Source organism: Ambystoma mexicanum, chromosome 1p (genome assembly GCF_040938575.1).
Source record: "Ambystoma mexicanum isolate Mex_15411 chromosome 1p, UKY_AmexF1_1, whole genome shotgun sequence".
Classification (NCBI taxonomy): domain Eukaryota; kingdom Metazoa; phylum Chordata; class Amphibia; order Caudata; family Ambystomatidae; genus Ambystoma; species Ambystoma mexicanum.
Genome location: NC_090921.1, coordinates 520,417,600 through 520,440,920, shown reverse-complemented (window position 1 = coordinate 520,440,920; position 23,321 = coordinate 520,417,600). Strand labels below are relative to the sequence as shown.

Here is a 23,321-nt window from a genome sequence, read left to right as displayed (position 1 = left end):
GGGAAAGGGAGTGCGAGGGGGAACTTACCTGCTGCCCTGCTGGTGAGATGGTGTCCTCCCACTTTAGAGGAAGCTCAGAACATGGGCTCTACCAGGTGGTAAAGCCCCATTTCCGAGCTTCCAAAATAGCTGGTTGGCTGCCAGACCCACCCCACCGGGGTGCTGATTAGCAATAATTCAATTACACCCCAGAACCATCGTTTTCACCAAACATGAGAAAAAACAAACACTTGCCCTAAGAGAGTAAACTACTGAACAACGGTACCAACTCATTGCTCAGTGCAAACAATTAACTTCATTTTGGCATAGTAACACTCTAATGGTCTGGTAAAACTGTAGTGCCATGCCAACCAATATAAAATGGACTGTAGTTCCAATATTAAAATCAGCTTTTTGCCTAGGAGTGACATTCCCCCGAACTTTGGCATCCAATTTCTTTTTCATTCCTTGACACCTGTACAAGTACATAAAAAATAATTTTCTTAGTACTGGGCATAATAGTTGTCCTCCCTTTGCACTCACCACATATCCGCTTCGAGCCCGAGGGGCTCATAATTCACAATTTCAGGAGCTTTGAGGAGGCAAGAAAAAACATAAGTCAGGTTCTGGTCAAACAGCTCCCAAAATATGATTCCACCTGGAGCAAAGGTGTTTGTTATGTAAGAGCACTCACCTACAAACTCTGGGGTTCCAAAGATGTTCTTGAACTCGTTACCCGCCTCAATCCTGTGGGCAATTCCAAAGTCAATAAGTTTGATGCGGGGGCTGGGCACGTTCTTATCCAGAAGCATGATGTTTTCAGGCTTTCGAGAAGAAAGGTTTGAATCAATCATCATTATTCAGGAATATGAAGATCCAAGCATGCGATCAGCCTCATGCCCATTTAATGACTCTGCTTGCCCTTCCACTAGTTCGCTTGAACTCACACAATCAAGAGCCCACATTGGCAGCACATCAGACCAAACATAAGCGGTCCAAAAATAAAGGCCAGACTTCTGCTAGGTATTGGCCAGAATGCAGATTCTGCATGCTGCTCCCTAAAAATAAAATAAGTCCACTACAGAGCTGCCCGGGAAGGGACACAGAAAATGAAGAATACCTCCAGTGCTCTGGTTTGAACCACCAACCTGAGATCACTGGTGTGGATAAGTGGATTTGCATTCACAAACACACTTGATCCCCAGGATTACTGCATCGTAAGCGGACCTTGTCAAGAGAGGAAGGGGGTCCCCCTCTCATACTGGGGTGGAAGGCCTACCAGGTGGAAGCCAGAGCCATTTCTATAGGGAGAAGGTGGCAGTTGAGAAGGCCCCATTTCCTGCCCCCTCCCCAAGTACATGTATGTGCGTGAGTGGAGCAACTGTTAATCACCCCATACCTCTGCATGAAAATGCTGTGCAGTTTTGTTTCTCATTTCAGGCCAATACAATCATCATGAGATCCTCCTCACTCTCACAGGTAACTATGACACCGACTCCCTGACCCTCAACAACCTCTACAACACCATCCAAGCCTGGATGGCAGACAACAGACTATGCCTCAACTCTGACCAGACGAACTCCTCCTGGTAGGTTCCCCCGACACGCTAAAAAAATCTAGATGCCCAATTCAGCCACTTCACCATTGACTCCATTAAAATCCCGGTCTCCGATTCTGTCAAAACTCTGGGAGTCTACCTGGACTCCAGCCTATCCATGGATAGACAAGTCAACGCAATAGCATCCGCAGCTGCATATCATGCCAAACTTATCAACGCAATCAGGCCCTTTCTCTCCAAAGAGAACAGCACCAACATAGCCAGAGCCATCACCGGCTCCAGGCTAGACTACTGCAACGTACTCTTTCTAGGAACCTCCAACAAAAACTTAGAGAGACTACAAGTAATACAGAACAATACTCTCCGGGCAGCCCAAGGCATTGCTAAAAGAGAACACATCTCTGAAGCCAGAAAACTAGCCCACTGGCTCCCAATAAAGGAAAGGATCGTATTCAAAGCCCTAACACTGACCCACAAGTGCATTCACTTCACTGCTCCAGCATACCTCTCTCAAAGGATCCACCCTGTCTCCACTACCAGGCCAACCAGATCACCGTACACCAACATGCTCTCTGTGCCACTAGTAAAAAGAGTAAAAGCGGGTGGATCCAGCTTCCCCTATCTCGCGCCCACTCACTGGAATGCCCTACCTCCCACTATCCGTGGTGAGGACTCCCTCACCACCTTCCGCAAAACACTGAAAACTACCCTCTTCACATAAGGACCGACACATCAGCATGAGATCATATATGTTGTAATATACGACCAAATGCAATATTTGTAACAACAGTATGATTCCTTGTACTATTCATAATGTGTCAACAATCGCTATCATGTGTACCATGTAACTAGGTTATTGCAAGTAACAGCGCCTCAATGCCCCTGGGCTGCTTGCGCGCTATATAAATATAAATAAAATAAATAAATCAGCGTTCAATATGGGACACCCGCAACATAGCCACCCACCTGTGCCTCCAGAGAGACTGCTCCTGTCATACTGGGGAATGGAACCACTATGCCTCAAGCAAATGCACACAGAGACAGAGCAGCTGTGGTGAGGCTCCCCAACTAACATAACAGCAATGGAGCGGCTCCCAAACATGACTCAAAAATAAAGTACCTACGATTCAGCTGCGGTGCGGATCCCTGTCACAAATGGGAACATTATCTAATGTGAGTCGCCATTAACCCAGCACAGCGGCCCCGTGAGAGAAAAGAGGGAGAGGGCGGCTTAGAAACCGTTATGTATTCAAATGTCTGTAATACCTCCATGATAGGGCCAGATTGGCCTGAGGAACCAGTGGGAAAAGGAGGGGGGGGGAGGGGGTTAAAGATGGGGACAAGAAGGTGCATATTGTTCAGGTGAGGCCAGAGGAGGAAAGGCGGCAGAACAGAAGGGGAAATACGGTAGACCGAGTGTGGAGATGAATTTCAGCAAAGGTGTGGTATTGGTTGCTAAGAGCAAGTGGTACTGTGTTGTGAGTGTGCGTGTAAAGTGGGCGAGTGAGAATGTTAGTGAAAGAGTGAAAGGTGACGAGAGTGAAAGGAAGGTGACTGAGTAGATGGTTTTGTTGAGAGGGAGCTTAGTAGTGGTGTAGAGTAGTAGTGGAGAGGGGAGGGGAGTGTAGTAAGAGAGTAGGCATGACCACCATCGGGGGTGCAGTTAAGTTGTAGAGCGATTTAGAGATATCAGAGACAGAGGAGTAAGACGCAGGGAGAGAGAGGAATGAAAGGGTAGTGGAGTTGGAGTAGCTGGAAGGAAGGAACGTGGTTGAGAGATACAAGGAGAGGAATATCAGGGTGTGAAAGGAAGTATATAGAGATGGCTTGAGTATCTGGAAAGCATGACCCAATGACCCTTTTGAACTAGCACGAAAGAAGAGTAGGTCCCACCTAGGATGTTCCAGGGGGAGCTTATTTAGGCCAGCACTATCAGAAAAGTAGAAATTAGATGGGCGACAGTGAGAAAACAAGACAGAGACCTTATAGTCTCTTACAAGAAAATGTATAAAAACCCTGAACTATCTTTTGGGAGGGTGTGTTATTGAGGCAGTCTGTGACAATAAACGGATGGATTCTATTTAAGTGGATAAGGGAAATAAAGAATGAATTGCATGATATAGGCGATTAACATGGGCATGCCCCCATCTAACATTCAGAGGCACAACTGCCAATGATTTGGATGCCCCAGCCTGTACTAGAGGTTCACCCATTTCCACTAGGAGACAGGGAATGAAGACTGCCTCCAGTAGGCTCCAAATGAGCCAGGCCAAAGGAATTCACCCTAAACCATAGACCTTTAATTGCCCATATTTCCGTCACTCTGTAATTGTATAGCCTTTTTTCCAGGCGAACAGTCTATGCCTACACTATCCTTTGTCAGAAAGTCGAAAATCAGTTAATTGAGCTTGTTGAAGCGCAAATAAGATTTTGCGATTTGACTCTGTTCGGACTCCCTGCTAAGCTCATCCACTATCAGCAGTTCGCTTAGAACACATATGTGCATCTGGCGTGCAGCCTCAGAAACAGACACGAGTTGGCATGTTACTCCTTACGCTGGTGGTAGTTTCAGATTGTTATCAGGGTAAACTGTTGCACAATATTCACAAGTGCAGGAAAGGTAAACCACCCCTCTACCTACGTAATATGTCCGACTACATTCTGTTAAAGTCACTAAAAGGTGCATGGTCTGCTGGGCCTACCTCTTCACAACATATAAGGGGTCATGTTTCCAGCGCTCCAGGACCCAAGTTATGCCATGCCACAGTGTATCAGATTGCAAGATCAAACCCGATCTCAAAAGCTGCTCACCCATCTCACCCCTCCTACAAAACACAATGTTCATCGTTGTCCCCTCCACCACTTCTATTACCCTCAGGTTTCCAGGAGAGGGGCAAGAGGACAATTGGGCTTTTTTTCTAAAACAAGATACAAAGGTTTTGAAAGAAGAACATAAAAAAGAAATCATGACTGCATTTGTTTATTCAATCACACATTTAACAATGAGCTTTATATAGTTATTACGAGGGTCACATCTCAATACCTCATAGTTGCTCCACATAAAGTTCTAATCCAATGCGACCAATCAGTGATTGGAAGTTGGAGAAATGTTACCTTCCATTTCCAGGTAGTGAGTAAGGTGCCATGGCGACAACTTGGAAAACAGATATATCAAAACATAAACCGGTACAGAAGATAATATTGCTACACAGATATGAGAAAGCCCAGCACACCAGACAAGCTACCAGCAATTGGCAACCAGAGTGCAAGTAGCACACAGCAAATCCACGTTTGTTGGTAAACAAAAGCGGTCAAGTCTCAGGAGGACTTAGCATTTTAAGGTATAATCGAGGCAAGGGAGGATCTTATACTAAAGCAATTGTAAAATATTATGGATGTTTATTTCAAATCGAGGAAACAGTCTACGAGTGAAGAGAGAGTATATCCAGATCTGGGAAGTCTGAGGCCCACTTAAAGATACTGTATATTATATGGCCAGGCTATATTGCCCGGTTTTTGAAATGTTAGAGAATCAGGTTTGCCAATGGTAGGAGAAGTGTGCTTGAGACTTCTTGCTTGGCGCAATGTAAAGAAGGGTGTTTCTGGGCAGACCAAGTACTCTGGTGTTGAAAAACAGTCTCCCTGCAACTTCTGAAAGCAGGCGTAGATGGGATAGTTCATATCTTCAGAAGCGCATCATGCAAGATAATGGGTAATTCAAAGTATTGCCACATAGGCATGTTTACTTGATACACAAGTATCCTCAAAGCTTTCCTTAGACTAAACCCGTGATCATTCTACCTAGATTTCTGACACCTGAAAGAATCTGACATTATTGAGTTTGGTGTGCCCCTTTATGTCTAATGTATTTGAGAATGCAAATGTGATGGGGAGGAGGGGTCTTTAGGGTAGAAAGAATAGATATTTAAGCTGACTGACTGACACCCAGCAGCATCAGGGTTGATAAAACAACTGCTCCAATAGCAAATCTGGCCGGAGTGCTAGATAAACTGGCCAATGATGGTTGATTTCCACAAACTGTGGTTAAAAGAATAAAAGAGCCATCAAAAAACACACACTTGGGTATTGGGGTTTACTTTAAATAGAGGACTACGGCCAAGCAAAAGGTAGGGAAGATGTGCCCATCATTCAAATTAGTGACTGGCCCAATTAGTGATAGATTGCATTTTAGATCTATACACTAGAGAAGAATCATGGAAGATCAGAGTATCCAAAAGGTGCCTACCGTCTGACCAAAAAGTTATCGATGTACCAGAATTTCTTGAACGTAAGTTTATAGCAAGTAATATTCACAACCTCTGCAAGTTGAATGGATCATTTATGGATAAATAATCCAGGTTTGACCATGAAGACCATCAAATCACCCACATAGTCACAAGCCTGAGACTGAAGCAGCTGCGGTAAGGGGGCAATTGTGATGAAAGGAAATCATGTGCTGGATCAAAGGCTCTCTAAATAGTGCAAATAAAAAAGTGTTGACAATGGACACCCCAGGTGGGTACCAAGTACAATCATGGGATAGGACAATTAATGTTACCTTGCGAGGACTATACTGGCAGAGAGTTTGGTATATAACACATGAAAAAAATCTTTAAATGTATTTTCTTTATTAAACGTTGAGCTGCGAGTGGGCCACTAGCTCAAGCTGACACACCCAAGCATAGCTAAGAGGGAATACAATGTTTTTCAACACACGGAATAACATTTGAATGACACATATCCTTATTAGTGCCAGAAGATGAGATGGAGACACATACCAGTAGGTAGATTGATGAATGTAAACAGTTGTAATAATTAAAGATTTACAGAAACCAAGCAAAGCCCATGCGTGAGTGTGGGGGCAGTGGGGAAGAGAACTGGTATGGATATTAATAATGCATAGCAGGAATGATGGGTGCCCTTATTGTTTGTATATTGAATGTTCTCCATGCAGTGTAGATGAAAAATCACAGTTGGAGCCCAAGCAGAATGGATGCAACGCTGTGATTTTGCACAGCCGAAAGCAGCCAGAAAGAAACTATGCTCATGAAAGTTTCGCAAATGCATGGATATCATCCTAAGTCCAAATGGTAAAAGCGGTTACCCAGACTGACTCAAAACAAAAGGAGGGAAGAATGTTCCTTGACTGGAGATGCAATTCATGTCACGTGGATTGTTGCAGCACTGCTAGACACTGCCATAAGAGACCGCTGAACACCTTTAGTTTCATAAATGTGTCGAATATAATGAGTTTTCTATACAATGGAAAATATATTTTTGAAAAAACAAGGTTTTATATGTGATTTAGCTTGCTCCAAATAGTGTTCAATATAACAGGTTAGGCGCAGGAAACAAAACAATTGTTAAAACGGGAATAACACAAAATGGATAGCAAACAATTCTTAATGCAACAGGAATAACAGATAAAACTCTTCCTATTAGTGGAAGATGAGATTTTGAGAAAACCTTCTAGGATACATTGTCTTTTCTCTAGTGGAGAAGGTTGCAGGTTTCACCAAATATCTATATTAAGTACACTATAAGAAATTACCTCATACGCAGACTCACGGAGGCACCCAAAAACCATACAGGAGGCTCAACAACTACCAGTGAAATGAAAACATGCTTACTACTCTTAAGACTCCTCCACAATGGGTGGGCCTCATTTTAAGTATGCCGGTCCAGTAACAACAATACCGGTAAGCTTGCCAGTACCGTTCTTACCGGACCGGCATACTCGTGGGTGACCGCGAGCAGACCATGTCGGATCCACCGACACCATTCCTGAATGGTGCCGGTATGATATACGTTATTTATAACACGCTTAATACCCAGAGGCTTCTAAGCGCGGACCCGGGGATCGAACCTGTGTTGCTCTGTGCCAGCTTGCTACCAAGACGAGCATGTTGCTCCTAAGCTATCCTCCCGAGTGCATTCGAGTGCATCCGGCCTCCCTATTCCAATGGGAATGGGGAGCATTTTTTTCCAGCGCTTGGGAATGGGCAATTACCGGGTGCGCCGGGGCAGTAATGCCCCCCTAATTGCCCATTCCCAGGGGCCGGAAAAAGTATGATTTAACCGGCACGGCTACGGCCGGTCTCATAATGAGGTCCAATGTTTTTTGTGGGGTGCATGATGTTTGGGAAAACTGGGTCACAAATGTCATGTTGAAACCTTTCAGACTCAGACACTTGCACACGTAAGCTTTCAGAAGAGGGATGGGGAGATGAACCACGAGACAGTAACATTTTCCAATACATTTGCGACTACCCTGTCCTATAGTGAATATCTATGGTTGTTCTGCCATTTGGCAGCCGACAAATTGGCATGTATGAAGTTTGTCTATAAGAGCAGGGGCACCATGGAAAAAGTTAAGAAATCCGTTTGGTCTGAGGCTATGTTTTTGTGGGTGTGTGTATGCGTGAAAAGGCTTTGCGTTGGGCAAAGAGGGTATTATGTCTGTACATCAGGTCATGTTCTCTCACTCTTTTTAACATTCGTAGTTCCAAGTCAAGCGAAGTCTTTGTCCCTTAGCAGGCCTTCCACTCACACAGTGGCATCTATGTTAAGCCTTTGTGGACGCACAGCATGCAACGGTCTCTTTTTAGAGTAAATGGAGCAGATTTGTGGGGCCACTGACATGGGATGTTCTCTCTCTGATAAGCAAAAGAGGCAGGATAACCAATGGGCACTGAACCCGAGCTCTGTAACTCATACAAAGAAAGAAGAAATATGGCCCTTTTTCTCACAACCAAAGTGTTCAAGCATTCCGACAACTGAAGACTACATTTAGAAAAATGAACGTAGCTTCCAATCAGTTCCACTCACCTTACCTGCCAATCCACGATCCTTGTTGCACACTGAAATATATTATCTATATGGGTACAAGCAAGAGTGCGAGAGAGGCGAGAGAGAGAGAGACGAGGGGAAGGGTGCGAGTGAGAGGGGTGAGGGGAAGGGTGCGTGAGAGGTGAGGGGAAAGGTGCGTGAGAGGTGAGGGGAAAGGTGCGTGAGAGGTGAGGGGAAAAGTGCGAGAGAGAGGTGAGGGGAAAAGTGCGAGAGAGAGGTGAGGGGAAAAGTGCGAGAGAGAGGTGAGGGGAAAAGTGCGAGAGAGAGGTGAGGGGAAAAGTGCGAGAGAGAGGTGAGGGGAAGGGGGTGAGAGGAAAAACGACAAAGGCAGAGAGAGAGAGAGAGAGAGAGAGAGAGAGAGAGAGAGAGAGAGAGAGAGAGAGAGAGAGAGAGAGAGAGAGAGAGAGAGAGAGAGAGAGAGAGAGAGAGAAGGGGGAGAGCGACAAAGGCAGAAGGGGGGAGAGCGACAAAGGCAGAAGGGCGAGGCACAGAAATGGAGGCATAAATAGAATGAGGGACTGAAAAATGGAAAGAAAAGGGGGAGAGCGAAAGTAAGAGAAAGTGTGTGAGAAAAAGTGCTACTAGTTGGCAACATGTAGCACCTCCAAGCCATGGCAAAATGCTAACCAGCGATAAAGAGTGTGCAAAAGAAAAAATAAAAAGCCAGAAGGAAGGGAGGAGATGGGAGTTGGAGGAGGCAGAAGGGAAGGTAGAGACGGGAGCAATTCGCGTGGGGAAGAGACAGGAGGAGCCAGCAGGGAGGGAAGCGAGGGGTAAAAGAAGGGAGGTGGGAGACAGAAGGAAGGGGATGGGGAATAGTCAGAAGTGAATGGGGAGATGAGCGTGGATTTAAGAGAAGGGAGAAGAAGGAGGAGCCAGAAGGAGGATTGAGACAAGGGATCCGATTTACAGTGCTGCTCAAGTTAAAAATCCACTGGCGGAAAATACCTTATTTTCAGTTTGCATTAAACTGGCTTTACACTGGGACTCCGGCATTGGAAAGCTAGAAGAAAGTCCTCCCGTCTATTGTGGGAGGTGGAGCGCAATAGAAAAGGTGCTATGCACATGATATGGTGGCGGGGAGGGCATGCATCAATTAATGGTGAAATTTGGGAAGTAAAGTGTGATCACGCTAGTTTCTTTCGTGATATTTCAGAGGAGTGGTGGTTGAGGACAAAAGAAGGATTAATGCAGTAACAGTGGACCTTTTGTTCCAGGTCTTTTAAACTGGCACATACTTATATTTAACATGCTAAGGATGCCAAAATTGAAATCCTAGCTTAGTCCTGTACTTTTAAAATTCATTTGGTCACCTTGAGGTCAAAGTGCGCAATACGCTTTGAATGGAGGTAATCAACTCCATCCAGGATCTGCTTCAGGAACTGTGTGGCCTCCTCTTCCGTCAGGGACTCCTTTTCTGCCAAGAAGTCAAAGAGCTCCCCGCCAGACACCAGCTCCAGGATCAGTATCACATCAGTCTTGTTCTCAAAGATGTCATGCAGGGTGATGATGTTAGGGTGCTGGATCTCCTTGAGGATGCTCACTTCACGCTCTATCTCCTCGCGGCTCACACCACGCCGGCTGGAGGACAGGCGACGTTTCTTTATGAACTTAGCTGCAAACTCACACTTGGTCCTCTTCTCGTAGCACTTCCGTACAATGGCGAATTGGCCGCTGTTAGAGGATGGGTAAAGTTAGTTTACAAACCTAAACAAAGGCAACTGTTCTCAGTCTAAGAACAAAATAGTTTAGATAAAAAAGAAATAAAGCAAATAAAAATGGTGGAGGCAGGGGGTGGTTGTCCAAATTACTGTAACCTTATACAGCAAAATGGTATCATACAACAGGAAAGAAATTTGACAATACATAATTCATGATAGGTCACTCATAGTTTGAGTAGTCCAATAGCTTTAAGAGATGTGTTATTTGCACCCAGACTTGACACTATTTTGGATGAGCAGGAACAATCAGCACAGATATCCACAAACACATTTGCTTGTAGAACAGCTTTAATTTGCTGCCAATTTATCTTTTAACTTAATCATTTTCATTTGCTATTTTCAGTGCATGGTTTTTTGGGAAAGCAGTGTAAAACACGGCACATGGGAACAAAATGTTGTCAAGTTTGGGTGCACATAGCAAATCTGTTAAAGTTATTAGACTTCTCAAACTAGGAGTGACATACCCTGAATAATGTACCATTTTGTTGTACAACTTTTCAGCCCTTCATCCTCCCACATAGAGGGCAGTCCATTTTGTTACCTTGTTTCAAGTTACTGTAACCTGCAACCTCCCCTTCAACAGGTGTCTGCTAACTGCAAATTACATGTACAGCGTTCCATTGCCTCCTAGATGCGTTTGTGCTATATAAACCCAAATACAAATGTGGCCAGATTGGAAATGCTCCACTGCATCTGCCCCCCAATACACCCAAATGCATAGCTGACAAATGGCCCGTGCCCAGAGGATCTTACGCCAGCCACCCCCAGACAATCAACAGCACACTGCATACCAGAATCATGGATACATTATCGGAATTGGAGCAGCAAAAACAAGTCACAAAATCTAAAACTTTGTGGACTTTAAAACATGGAATGCGTGAATGTGGCTATCATAGTATGGGGGCCCTAAAACTACCTACAGAGGTGTGGTCTGCCCTTCGCTTTAGAAAACCTGTACTTCTGCTGAGTAAATATTTTTTTATTCATCTAAATAGTGTTTGGCTTGAGGCCAAGAAATCATACTGGTATATACGGCCTATGCCCTTCGCGGTCCCATTATTGTACTGGATTCCCATGTGATGCTGGAATACATGGCAACTTCAGGGTTGTCTAGTGACGATGTTGCGGTCCTTGGAGACCGCAAACAGCTGTTCGATTCCGGCACATGTATAAAATAGTTTGCACTAGAATATAAAATAAAATGTACAACGTGCCAGTACTGCGTCAATTACACGGTCCATCCCCTCTCCCTTTAACGCCCTGGCTTGTGTACATCACTTTTAGAGGTATTTTTCTACACACCAAAAGTAGAAATTAACAAGGGGCGAAGGAAAAGAGGATTCTTGGCATTCAGTTCTGACAGATGGGAAATTGTTACAAACACAGAAACAATGCAGCGCCACAGCATTGTTTAGAAACGAATACTTTCCCCGTCTTGTCTAGGCCGAATGCCCGCCCACCCCAGCCTACAAGAAGTCGAGCGGCGCAGAGTTTACATTCTTAGGTGGTGACATCACTGCTCGCGACTGAGGCAGGAAATGCACGAGGCCCGAATTATTCACCACATAAGGCTTAACGGCTCCAAGGTGAATGCTGCTCAGACACGAAGCAGTCACTCAGGTCCTCCCAACCCCCAAACCAGCCTTATGCTGCTGACTCTACAGCTGGACGGAAAGATAGCCAGTTCAATGAGTTTACGAGCCTATGTGGAGGAGAGGAAACGCTTATGAGTCATGGGCGCGGAGAGGAGCCAGAGAAGAGCGTTGCCTAATTGGAGCATAGGGAGAATGTATACACCCTCCTCCCGTCCCTGACTCACCCCGAACCCGGCCCTCCCTCCCTTCCTCCCACCGAACTCCACGGCTTTGAAAGAAAGCCTTCACAACCGGTCGGACATCGGCCTCTGCCCAACGTAAAAAGATTAAAAAAAATAAAAAACGCACTCACGCATGCGGTTGCCTGGTCTCACCTGCCCAGCTCCTCTCCCATGTCATAGTGCGACTCCACGTTATCCTGCTTGAAGGTCGTCATCGTTTCGAAGGGCTTCACATCAGCAGGAGGCTCACTTGCACGTCTGCCCCCCTTCAACGATCACAGATCGCCCTGGAAAGACAAGAATCACAACCCAAATGAATGCCACCTGGTGCATCACATTTCCCCAACCAACAGATTGGTTGCTATTAAGCCTTCTCCTACGGATAAAAACATATTCTCCAATACCAAAGAGGTGTGCCCTTTATTCCACATCTGTATTGTCTATAACTATTTGTATATTATGTATGATCTTGTACAGCATTGTAACATAAACTGAACAACCCTCTTGATGCTTATTGCACCCTGGCGCACATTACAAATATGAAACTAAACTAACTACAAATTTGTGCCCAATGCATCCACCTTCCTTCCCTCCTATCCTTCCATCCTCCCTCCACACACTGGCTATTGCTAACTCCTTCACATGCAATGTGTGCATCTCAGTTCTCACTCTACAGTCTGGCTTCCTCTTGTATATTACCCAAATGACAAACCTGACAAGGTTGGGTTAGTGATCCAATGCAGGGCTTTATACTGCAATAATCGCTGTAGTAGCGGCCTCAGAGGATTGTATAGACATTGGCGTGTTGTACCCCACTAGGTTAACCGGACCGCAGTCTGAAGAAGAATAGGAAAAGGGATGGAGCTCTAGGGGCAACGTGAAGAGTGTAAAGACTACAAGAACTGGGATTCAAAGCAGGTTAAGGGAAGAGGGATGATGTTTGGGGAGGGGAAAAAAAAAATAAAAAATTGCTGCGTCTTGATACAGCCAAAATGGATCATGGATCCGGAGGGCAGAACATTTAAGAAAAGTACATTGAAAAAAGGTGTCAGCAGGGAGTACTTTAAGGGAGTTTCAAGAAAGTAAATACAGATTTCTAGATTGAGTTAAGGGCACACTTCAAAATACCCTTAGACATGCCAGAATATCTGTACTACTAAAAAAGGGCAAGCCTCTTTTGAATCCTGGGAGTTAGACCTATAAGCCTCGTAAATTCTGATAGCAAATCTTGTCAACAGCCTTGGCACAGAGATTGGGGTGGTCTTACCAAGACTGGTGAATCCCGATCAGTCTGGTTTCGTCAAGGGGAGACACTCAGCGACCAATATGCGGAAACTGTTAACATTATCAGAAGCCAACAAACTAAAGAGATTGCTGCAACACCAGTCTTCAAACGCTGAAAAAGCTTTTAACCGTGTCCTCTGGGATTTTCTATTCTTGACTCTAGAAAATATAAACTTTGGGGCAGAATTCCTGGGCTGGATGAGACTTTTGTACAAGGACCAGACTGCAGAGGCGATGGATGACCAATGGTATCTGCTGAATTTAAACTGCATTGTGGCAGTCAACAATGGTGGCCCCCTCTCACCCTTGCTTTTTGTTCCATCACTGATACCATTGGCAGCTGCCATCAGATCAGAGAGCAGAATTGTTTGGTGCATTTTCATGGTGTTCTGCAGAAGGTATGGCTATATGCTGAAATCCTCCTTTTGGTGCTGGAGGACCTGCCGCCTTTGATACCTTATTTAATGGATCACATTGAGAGATTCAGTCATTTTTTTAGAGCGAAATCACAGGCATCATGAATCCAATTCTTGGTGTGGACAAGAAATAGGACTTTGATTTTGGGAGAGGATACCGATTTGGAAGACCCGTTGTACTCGCAGGCAACCTGGCTGTTTAGGGCATCTATGGTGGTCCAAAAAACTATTCTACAAAATTGAAAATCTACTGTCATCCCAACCAAATCTATGCAACTTCAGGAAATGTACTACTTTTCAGATAGAGAGAGGTGTCCTGCAGAGCCAAAAGAAAACCAATTTCTTCGAGGGTATATGGAGCAGATTTCTTCAGTTAGATTTGGAGCGATTCATGGCTGGTGCATCACCAGAGGGGTTCGGGAGTATTGTGGTATTTATTTTATTTATTTCCTCTTTCCTTTACCTCGTTTCACCATCTTTTTTAGTTGTGTTACTATGTATTTATTGTATATGATGGTATTGTAAGACCAAAAATATTGTTTTGAAACTACAGATAAACAATAGCAGTGTGTGGCTGGGTGGAATCTAGATGGCCATCAAGGGGACCCCCCCTTGAAGAACGGATGTTTTGTTGTCAGGAAATACATTTAATTTCTCCCTGACCAAAAACACTACAGAATAGTTAGCAGTATTAGGCTGGAGCCCAAGAGCAGCCAAGTCAAGTGATAGACTTGATAGACGAATGTGAACAGAAACAGACGAATGTGAACAGAAACAGAAGGAAAGAGTATTGCAGAAGACTAGTGAAGCAGGGTATCGCGTTTTGAGCCCAGCTGGGTAACAGCAACAGTGCCTGCTTCATCAAGCTGAAATTGCAACGGTTCCGCCCTACAATGTCTGGTCTTGTTGAGAAGCAAGTGTTGGCGCAGCTCAGGTACCATTAGCCACAGTAGTAAGTCTCAACATCATCACTGAGGACTCGAAGCAGCAGAGGCCAAAGCCATGAGATTAGGGAACTGTGGCCAGTACTGGGTCGTGTTATTACATCCACTATGCTGAGGGATGAGTCTGCCAAAATGTCACCTTAAACTATGCTCAAGCTGCCACTTCTGCAACAGGGGGCAGCACCACCAAGAGACAAGGAAGTCCAGCAGCACCTGCAAGTAGCCTTCTTGCTTGCAAACCCGAGTGGGGAAATCACCAGCCACCATACACAGAATAGCAGCCACAGTGTTTCCAAGACACTACGACCTTATTCCAATTCTTTCCTACTCACTTAAGGCTCTATTAAGGGGCAACTGCAAACCACACATCATGCACCGCTCCCTACTCCGATGACTTCCGCTGCTGAATCCTAGTGCCATGTATTTTGCCGTCCCAGGGAAGAGTCAACTGCAATCCCCTGCAGACCTTGCCACCCCGAGCAATCAGTCCAGCAGAGCCTACAGGGGTGCCCCATACTCACCAAGCCAGAGATAGGCCTTCCCTCCCGAAGTGCAGGCCCATCAAGGTTTGAGGGAGCAATCAAAAACACCAAAGCCCACAGACCCACAAAGCCCAGCAAATGGGTCAAAGTCTTCAGGAATAGACGAGACCAGCACAGAAGGCCACTCCCAGGTCCACTTACCAGGAGAACAGAAAAGAAAGAGGAGAAGTATGGGACCGTCAGTGGCTTTATAACCCGGGCTACGAGGGGAGAGGAGCTACAGAAAAAAAAGAAGCATTTTGGGAAGGGGTTCAGTCGGAAAGAAGATGGCCTCCATATAACAAGGACGAGGAAGAGTGGGCGCAGACGTAATGAAGGATAAACTAACGAGTGTCTCAGCGTGCTTCAATTACATCGGCGACAAATAGGTGGACTTCACTCAGTCTCAACAGAACCATTATGGTGCCTCCACATTCTCCTCCAAATTGATTTCTCACAACAGCTCTCCAAATTAAATACCCCTTACTCTGACACCCATTCCTCTTTGCACAGATCGGTTCTCCTACCGCTTGGTGTGCATATTTGCACTTGAAACATTAAACCATTTGGATATAAAAATATTCTCCTTACGTAGTGTATTATGGATGTAGAATACACAAACAGGAAAAAGAAAGGGCCAGAACACCCTGTTGGTTCCTGAAGAATGCATACGTTTTAAAGTACAGTCGATCTAAAAACTACGGTGGAAATAAGTCCACGTCTCTGGTGTAGCCATTTCCCTAGTGGACTGCTGTAATCTGTGCAGCAGCAGATGACAAAAGAATGGCACTTGTGCTATGACAAGATTAAAGGGCTTAGCTGACCAAAATGTCACCAGAAAACCTCTATTCTAGAGCTGGGTTCAACCTTTAAAACTGGGGTCGACTAAGATTACAGCTCTCACAATGGATTTATAATCCCCACCACCATTACATGACCAAAATGACCACTTAGATATTCAATAATTAATACTTCTTTCACATAGTTATATTGTTTACCCATTTCATATTCCACTTGTCTGTTTGCATATATTACTTACTGACTGTATTTAGATTGTTTTCAGTGTTACATTTTGTATTACTTTCGTTTTTTTTTTAACTTAACATGGTGGTAGGGTGGGGGCTGTTCCATCTGCCCCCAAGCAAAAGACATGCAATTATTTTAACTAACAAGCACTGGCAAAGACCACAGTTTTGGCTTTTGTGTAGGTATTTGCAAGGCACTGGCATAATGGTACTACCTGGCTCTAAGATGGAAACAGCTTAATAACGGTAAAGGTTCCCGGGCATATGATACCAGAACCTGCCAAATGTCGATCTAATACTTATACACAAGGCAAAATCATTGGCTTTGACACTACTGGTTTGTAACAGGGCGTCAGTGAAAGGAATAGAGTGGAGTACACACCTATTGCTTAGAAAACAGAGTCAGACTTCTTTAAGATTTTTAATTACATCAGTAGTACATTTACAAATGCAATTAAGGTATTACCTCTCAAAAAAATGCTTAGAAGTAACATTGGTATACCTTACACAGCACAATTTGATGTTACAACTTGGTAGAGCAAGCTGAAAGAGATCCAAGGAGATTGGGTTTTGGGTGAACAGGAGGCAGGTAGTGGGCAGGAAATGCCACAGGGAATAGCATTGCCATGGGAAGTCAATGGCTGGATGATAAATAATCAAACGAAACCCACAAGATGTGGGTCCCTCCTTACATCCCATCTCCCTCTTCACATACCATCTCTTTTCTTTCTGTGGTGTAATACAATCGTTTTGGCTAACGTAAGAAACTCATGGTGCAACAGTAAAGACAGGCACGTGATCTTATTAAACTGTATAGATAGGTTGGAAAATGCCTAATCTAAACCTAAGATGTGAGCAAGCTACGACCATCAAATAATAATAAGGCATTCCTAGTGACGTCTTGTCAAATAAAGGCCTATACTTAAAATAAAATAAAAAAATTTAAAAAAAACACTTTTGCCAATCCTTACAACTAAATATAAAAAGTGTTGGATAGGGTTCACAAGAAAGAAAGGTTCACAAATGATAAGTCAGGATGTTATAGCCAGGGGTCTCCCTATACCCCACAATTTGAGCACGGGACAAGGCGCGATTCCTGAGCATAGCACACTCTCTGGCTTTCCCAGCACGAGACTACTGTTCCGGTCTCAGGCATCATGCTCTAAGCTGGTCTCTTTTCTACCAAAAAAGTCTCTTGCCTCCGAGGATCTGATGTGTTAAAAAAAATAAAACAAACATTTCCTTTCCATCTGTACATTAGGTGATGACTTTTCAGCCCTGGACCCCACTCTTCCGGGCTCAGGCCCCTCTCGAATAACAGCCTCCCTTTGTCAGGTTTACTATGGACTTTATTCACAAGATTTCACCTGCTGCATTCACGAGTCCTTGGCTGATGGCTTTTCGCCCTTGGATCCCCCTCTCTTCCGGACTCAGACCCTTCTAGAATGTAAGGCTCCCTCCGTCGGGTTCACTATGGCTTTTATTCCAAAAGATTACTTTTTTTGCATTCACATGTCTTAATGTCTTTTTAAACAATCCACTGTGGACATCCCTCCGTCAGGTTTACTCTTGTCAACACAATGTTCATTGGGGCATCATGCTTTGCCCCATTTCAGTCGGCATCCCTCTGTCGGGTTCACTCTTGCCAACCACACAGTTCCTTTCCCTTTCTCACTATGTGGAATTCATCTCCCTTAGCTTCCCAATTAAGTGCCGGTCAAAGACTCTACTGTACAGGGTTTTGCTGGACCCCTATAGGACCACTTCACCCCTTCTGGGATGAGTAATTTCAACAATAGGGGAATCACCCAGAGTCTATTGAGTGAGCACCCACGTGGTGCCAGACCCCCTCTCTCCTTAGTTTACCATTCGCAACTTCCGCTCAACACAGTTCGGTTTCTTATCGGTCCTCCCTTCCACTCACCGGCTGTGAACAACCGTTTGGCTTTTCTGGTCTCTGGAGTCAAGGACGGTACCACGGTAGCAAGAGTCTCTTCCTGCCCTGATCATCAGTGTAGGAGGGCTTTGTGTACTGTATACATCTGCTGCAACACGCTGGCTTTTGTTTGCAGTCTTAAGATTTCCCTTCACAAGGCTTTGTGGGTCTGGGTCGAAAAGGGCAAGGTCGCTTCTTTCCTTGTCGCCCCTTCGGTTGTCGCTGCTTTTCTCCTACTCTTGAACTGCAGCTCTGGGATAGCTGTCTCGTTGTGCGGTTTGCCTTGCTCGTAGTGTACTCTCATGCTCCACCTTTAAAGTGTTTGTGTCGGAAAAAGTGAGTGGGAGCGTAGAGCGAGTATCCTGGTCCACCGCAGACCCTGGATGCAATGGAGACGACAGTGTCCTGTCACCTGGTGACAGATTTCCCCCCCCCCCCCCACACGCGACTAGTAAGTGAGACACCTTCAGGTTTCTCACACTAACAAGTGGTACTTGAATGCAACCTAGGAGTGAGATTAAACTGACTAGTAGTGGGATAACTGAAGATGCAGTGTTCTAAATTGCTGGGAGCTGGAAGCTATTTAGCTCCTACTTGTAGCTTGAAACCAACAGCTACCAGGAGCTACTTTTGGCTCCCCAGTCTTGCTGATGCCTTACAAACATACATATGTTAGAATACCTTTGAATATTTGAGAATGTTAATAAAGTATTGGGACACATTTAGTACACAATTAAGCATAATGGAAAATACATAATGGGCAAAAAGATTGCCTCTCATGTGGAAGTAGATTTGCAGTGCCCTTTGCACTCGTCCCTGGTTGCACAGTGGTAGCTACTGCCTACTGGTTGATGCCAGACACCAAGGAGCTGATTTTCGCTCCTGCTCATTTCGCACCCTGCAGCCAATTTCGCACCCTAAGATGTATCCCAAATAACTTGTTTGTTAAATGAGAGACCAGGACTGGGAAAGTATTAACTCCGTGCTATGGGGATTAAGCAAGGTGCAACTGATCAACCTCTAGTAATGGAGAATTCTTTGCAAACCAGTACAAGGTTTTGCTGCAGTAAATAAAAGAATTGCTTTCGCATATCGAGGTCTATATGTACCAAGTGACTCCAGGACATGACAGTTTGAGCCACCCCAGATTTCACTGCCATACAAAATCATGGAACACCTTTGCCTTATATACCCCCAGGCAGTTGTCCAATGTGAATGCCTCAGGCTTGAAATAAAAATGTAAAAAGCTATTTAATCCTTAATGGTACGCTTTCAGCTGTCTTCTCAAAATTATTGACCCAAGCACCGCTATTTGAGAAGAATAGGCACAAATAAAAATGAGATTACCTCCTCATATGAACATTCAGCACTTGACACCTTTTGTCTGCACTTACCGTTGCACCTGCCACCAGCTGACCGCACTCATTTTTCTTATTTTTTGTTTCTATTTAATTACTGCTATCCTATGTACTGCACTTCCCTTCTCCCCCCCCCCTCAAGCTCCCCCGTCCGCTCCCCCTGGACTTGCGCGATCTCAATGTCACCTGGCCTAGTAAGATTGTTGTCTTTGTCTTCCCTCTGTTCCCCTCCCTTGCCTCGTCACGCCTTGAAACACTTGTGTATAGGCGCGTTATAAACGCCATATCATCTCATGTGTTAAAGTTTTAGTCACAAAAACTTTGCAAGCCGGCACTAGCATAACCTTTCCTACTAAAAAGACAAGTCCAAGCTTACCAAGTAAGGATTCGGTAGGCGTCGCCGATGATTTGGAGTCACCTGGCAGCTATGAAGGTCCAGCATGCGTATGCAAATTTGAGTGGTGGACTTATTCACGGATACTTGGAAGCTCGGATATATACATTACTAGGACAAGGTAATGGGAGATTTCCTACTCTAAAATGGAATCAATGATTATGCCTAGAAATATCAGGTGAAAGAGGGTCAGAGTAGTACATGTATTAGTCATCAAGCAAACCATTAGACTGTATGTCATTACAAACAACAACTGTGTTCTACAAGACGGTGTTCATACAATCAGGGGGTCTTCTAGAGACCATCAATACTGGGCAGACACCTAGAATGCACCAACAGGGAAAACCAGATTGTCTCTTGGTTGCAAATGCTACCCGCATGCTCATGGGGTAGGTTGGGAAACTGTCAATTCGCCTAGGGTGGCAAAAACCCTTGCACTCGCCTTGCCTAGGAAAAACATGTGCCTTTTCTGTACTGAGAAATCAATGGTCTGTACAATATTAAACTGGAAATGTATTCCATCATATATGCAAGAAGGGCAGATGTGACAGCTCTTTTCTGAAGGATGGCTCACCGCTCAATATGAACTAGCATTTTCCCGAGGCTAGACCCAGGTAGGTAACTTACGGTCTCGGCATTGGAAAAGAATAATGGCCAATAAAGGTTGCCTGTTCAAGCGATTGAAATAGCAAGAGATGGAACTCTACATTTGCTGGAAACTGGTCACTTGAAAATTGCTATGATTTTTTAAATCACCAAAAGGACAGTGTAAAAATTTGGTCTTTTGTTGCAAATACAATTTGTAGGGTTTTAACATGAGAAGTTTGAAATGCATTTTAAATAGGGATTCGTATTTTTTGTAATCTTCTAAAAAAAAAAAAAAACCACCTTTTTAAGTCCACTTATTTGTATTGGAGTTTGTTATCACGCCATCAAGCAGTCTTTTATGTGCTTTGATGAGCTTTTAGACACGGACGCATACTGCAAAGCCAAAATAAAGCCGGGATTAGATAACTGCCAGAAACAAAAGCAGCATCAGTGGAACACAGACTGCACCGAGATACACGGCCCAAGGGCCCAAAGATGCCCCCCCCCCCCTCTGCCCGGTAACCCCTCGAACAGCCTACTCTATAAATCGGGGACCTGGGTGGACCCGAGAACTCTGAGGGAAGGGAAAGATTACATTTGAATGTTTTTAACCGACTCCCATTTCTCTTTGCCTGCACTACCCACACCCCTGCTTTACCTGCCCGTTTCCTTTGCGGGATCCTGTGTTGTTGAGAAGACAACCCCTCTTCTGCCAACGCTAGGGTCTTTTGGGAATCATCTGCATATACCACTACTCCCAAACCTCTCTCTGAGCTGCAGATACCATTAAAAAGGCGAGAGAAGACCAACTAGCAATGTGTGAAAGAGGTGAAAGGCAAGTAGAATTACAATGGTATTAGACACCAGATGATATATGGTGTCAAATATGCTGTAGCATGCACTAAACAGCTGGGTAGGGAAAACGTTCTATTCATGGGAAGCTTTCTGGAGTGCTACCTGTCATTTTACAGCTGCTTCAAAACGCTCCTCTAAAGAAGACCGTTCTAATGCAGATAAGCCAGCATGATTGTACGAAAAGTCCAAACGAAAGTTTGTCAAGGGTACCAGGGGAACACGTGTTCTATAAATAGCATCCCTTCTCCTGCTAAAGTAGTCCTCTGCAAATCTGAACATCCCAACTGCTGCTGCTTTTCTAGACTCCCAATCGCAAAGACACTGAAAAAGGTTGGGTCTTTTAATCTCTTCCTATCGTGAAGCTAATACTTCCCAGAAACAACTGAATTCAAACCCAGAAGTGGGAGAGAGACGGATTCTGAACATCAGATGACACTTCACAGACTAGCAGCAATGCAAGGCATTTGCACTAACTCCATTAGACCGCCAAGCAGCGTTCAACGCCACGGAGGACAAAGTGTTGCTTGACTGTTTTACAATATCACTAGGCATAGCAGGACTGCACGTACCTGGTTCACACTGAAAGAGCACCGACCAAATCAAAGTAGGCACTATACTCTCCAGGAGTGCCACTAAAACCTCATGGATCAACCCTTTCCCAGATCCTCGCATCATGATAGAGGTCATTCTTCTCCTGCTATTGCAAAAAATCCCAATTCTAAGCACCAGTTAACTACAATTTCTGATGATGACTTTTTGGTAGCCATGTACAAATACTTGGAAGTAGTGAAGTAGTGTACATTGAATAATTCCAAATTCACAGAGCTCAGGTCATCTTTGGCTTGAAGAGCCATACACTTCAAGCCAGCTCAAACAGAGTTAAATTCAAAACTAAGCAGAAGCGACAACTGTACTCCAGGATAACTGTAGACGATCTTTACACCTTACCAACCATCTCAAGCACAAGATCGGCTAACCTGAACCTATTCAACATCTTCTGATCCAGAATCAAGACCTAAGGTCACAGATCTCTGCATGCGTAAGGCTTCACACCTTCTCAAACTACGCCTGCATGCAAACGTGGCTTCATCAAATTCCGGGAGTCGTAGGAAGGTGAAAGACTTTCCTCCACTCTGCCTATGGCAGTGACACTTCCGTACCCATGAGACTGACCTTTTCTCAAGCCAAGCATATTCAACACAGTATTTTTTATTATTTTATTTTTACAATTATAAAGCACACAAAGCAGCCCTTGGGCATTGTGGCGCAGTTACAAGCAAGGCTTACTTAGCTCATGAAACAAGAGGGAGAAACCAAAAGACAGCAGGTCGGTGGTTCTTGGTTACACTGAGTCTAATATCAGACAGTTAACAGTTAAAAACGTGCAGTGTACAATGGTGATAGGGGGACTCTCTGGTTCAGAGGTTACAGGAGAACTAGATAGAGCTCAAGTCTCTACTGGATCCGAATCTAGGAGCAACTATTGGTGTAGAGATGGCAGGGATAGTTAAAGAGCATGGTTTTGAGGGATTGCCGGAAAGACATGTGCGAGGTCTCATTCCTGAGGGTATTTGGGAGGGCATTCCATTGTCTAGGAGCAATGAAAGGGAAGCTGGCGCCGCCTGCTTTGGCCCTTTTGACGGTGGGGACGTTAAGCTGGTTGGAGTAATGCGATCGCTTGGGGCTGGAAGAGGTGGCTCTGACAACATTTTCAGAGATAAGAGGGGGCTGTGAGCGCGAGGGACTTATTGCTCACACACGGACACTGGTGTGTCTTTCTGGTTAGATACGCAAGGCCAATGCTCTTACAACCCTTAACCCGGGTGTTGGGCCTCCATCAAACTAGTCCCATTGTTTCAATCTGTAACATGAAGGCAATCCATGCCACAATGTATCCCAGCCCCTCATGCGACTGGCAGTATGATGACCATCTGGCTAACTCGTGCTTGCCGTCTCTCGTTCATTTGCCTTTCCGCTCCCCCAAATCCTGTGATGCCATTAAAAAGAAAATACGCAATGACATCCCATATTGAAAAATTAGCTGAATCTCTAAAGTAGGCGTGCTTTTCCTGTTTTT

General features: G+C 44.7%; 1 protein-coding gene across 2 annotated transcripts in view; it reads right to left on the bottom strand.

The window, feature by feature from the left end:
• The window catches only part of DAPK3 (death associated protein kinase 3), a 64,872-nt gene that overhangs the window by 18,325 nt on the left and 23,226 nt on the right, over positions 1–23,321 (bottom strand). The window contains exons 2-5 of one of the 2 annotated variants that reach the window (XM_069649403.1): positions 12,077–12,210; positions 9,700–10,060; positions 674–803; positions 523–571 (exon numbers count right to left, since the gene is read on the bottom strand). In XM_069649403.1, coding sequence (XP_069505504.1) covers positions 523–571; positions 674–803; positions 9,700–10,060; positions 12,077–12,138 — 602 coding nt within the window. In that variant the 5' untranslated portion in view covers positions 12,139–12,210. Of the gene's footprint in view, positions 1–522; positions 572–673; positions 804–9,699; positions 10,061–12,054; positions 12,211–23,321 lie in introns of both variants that reach the window. The other variant, XM_069649404.1, reaches the window with a different exon arrangement.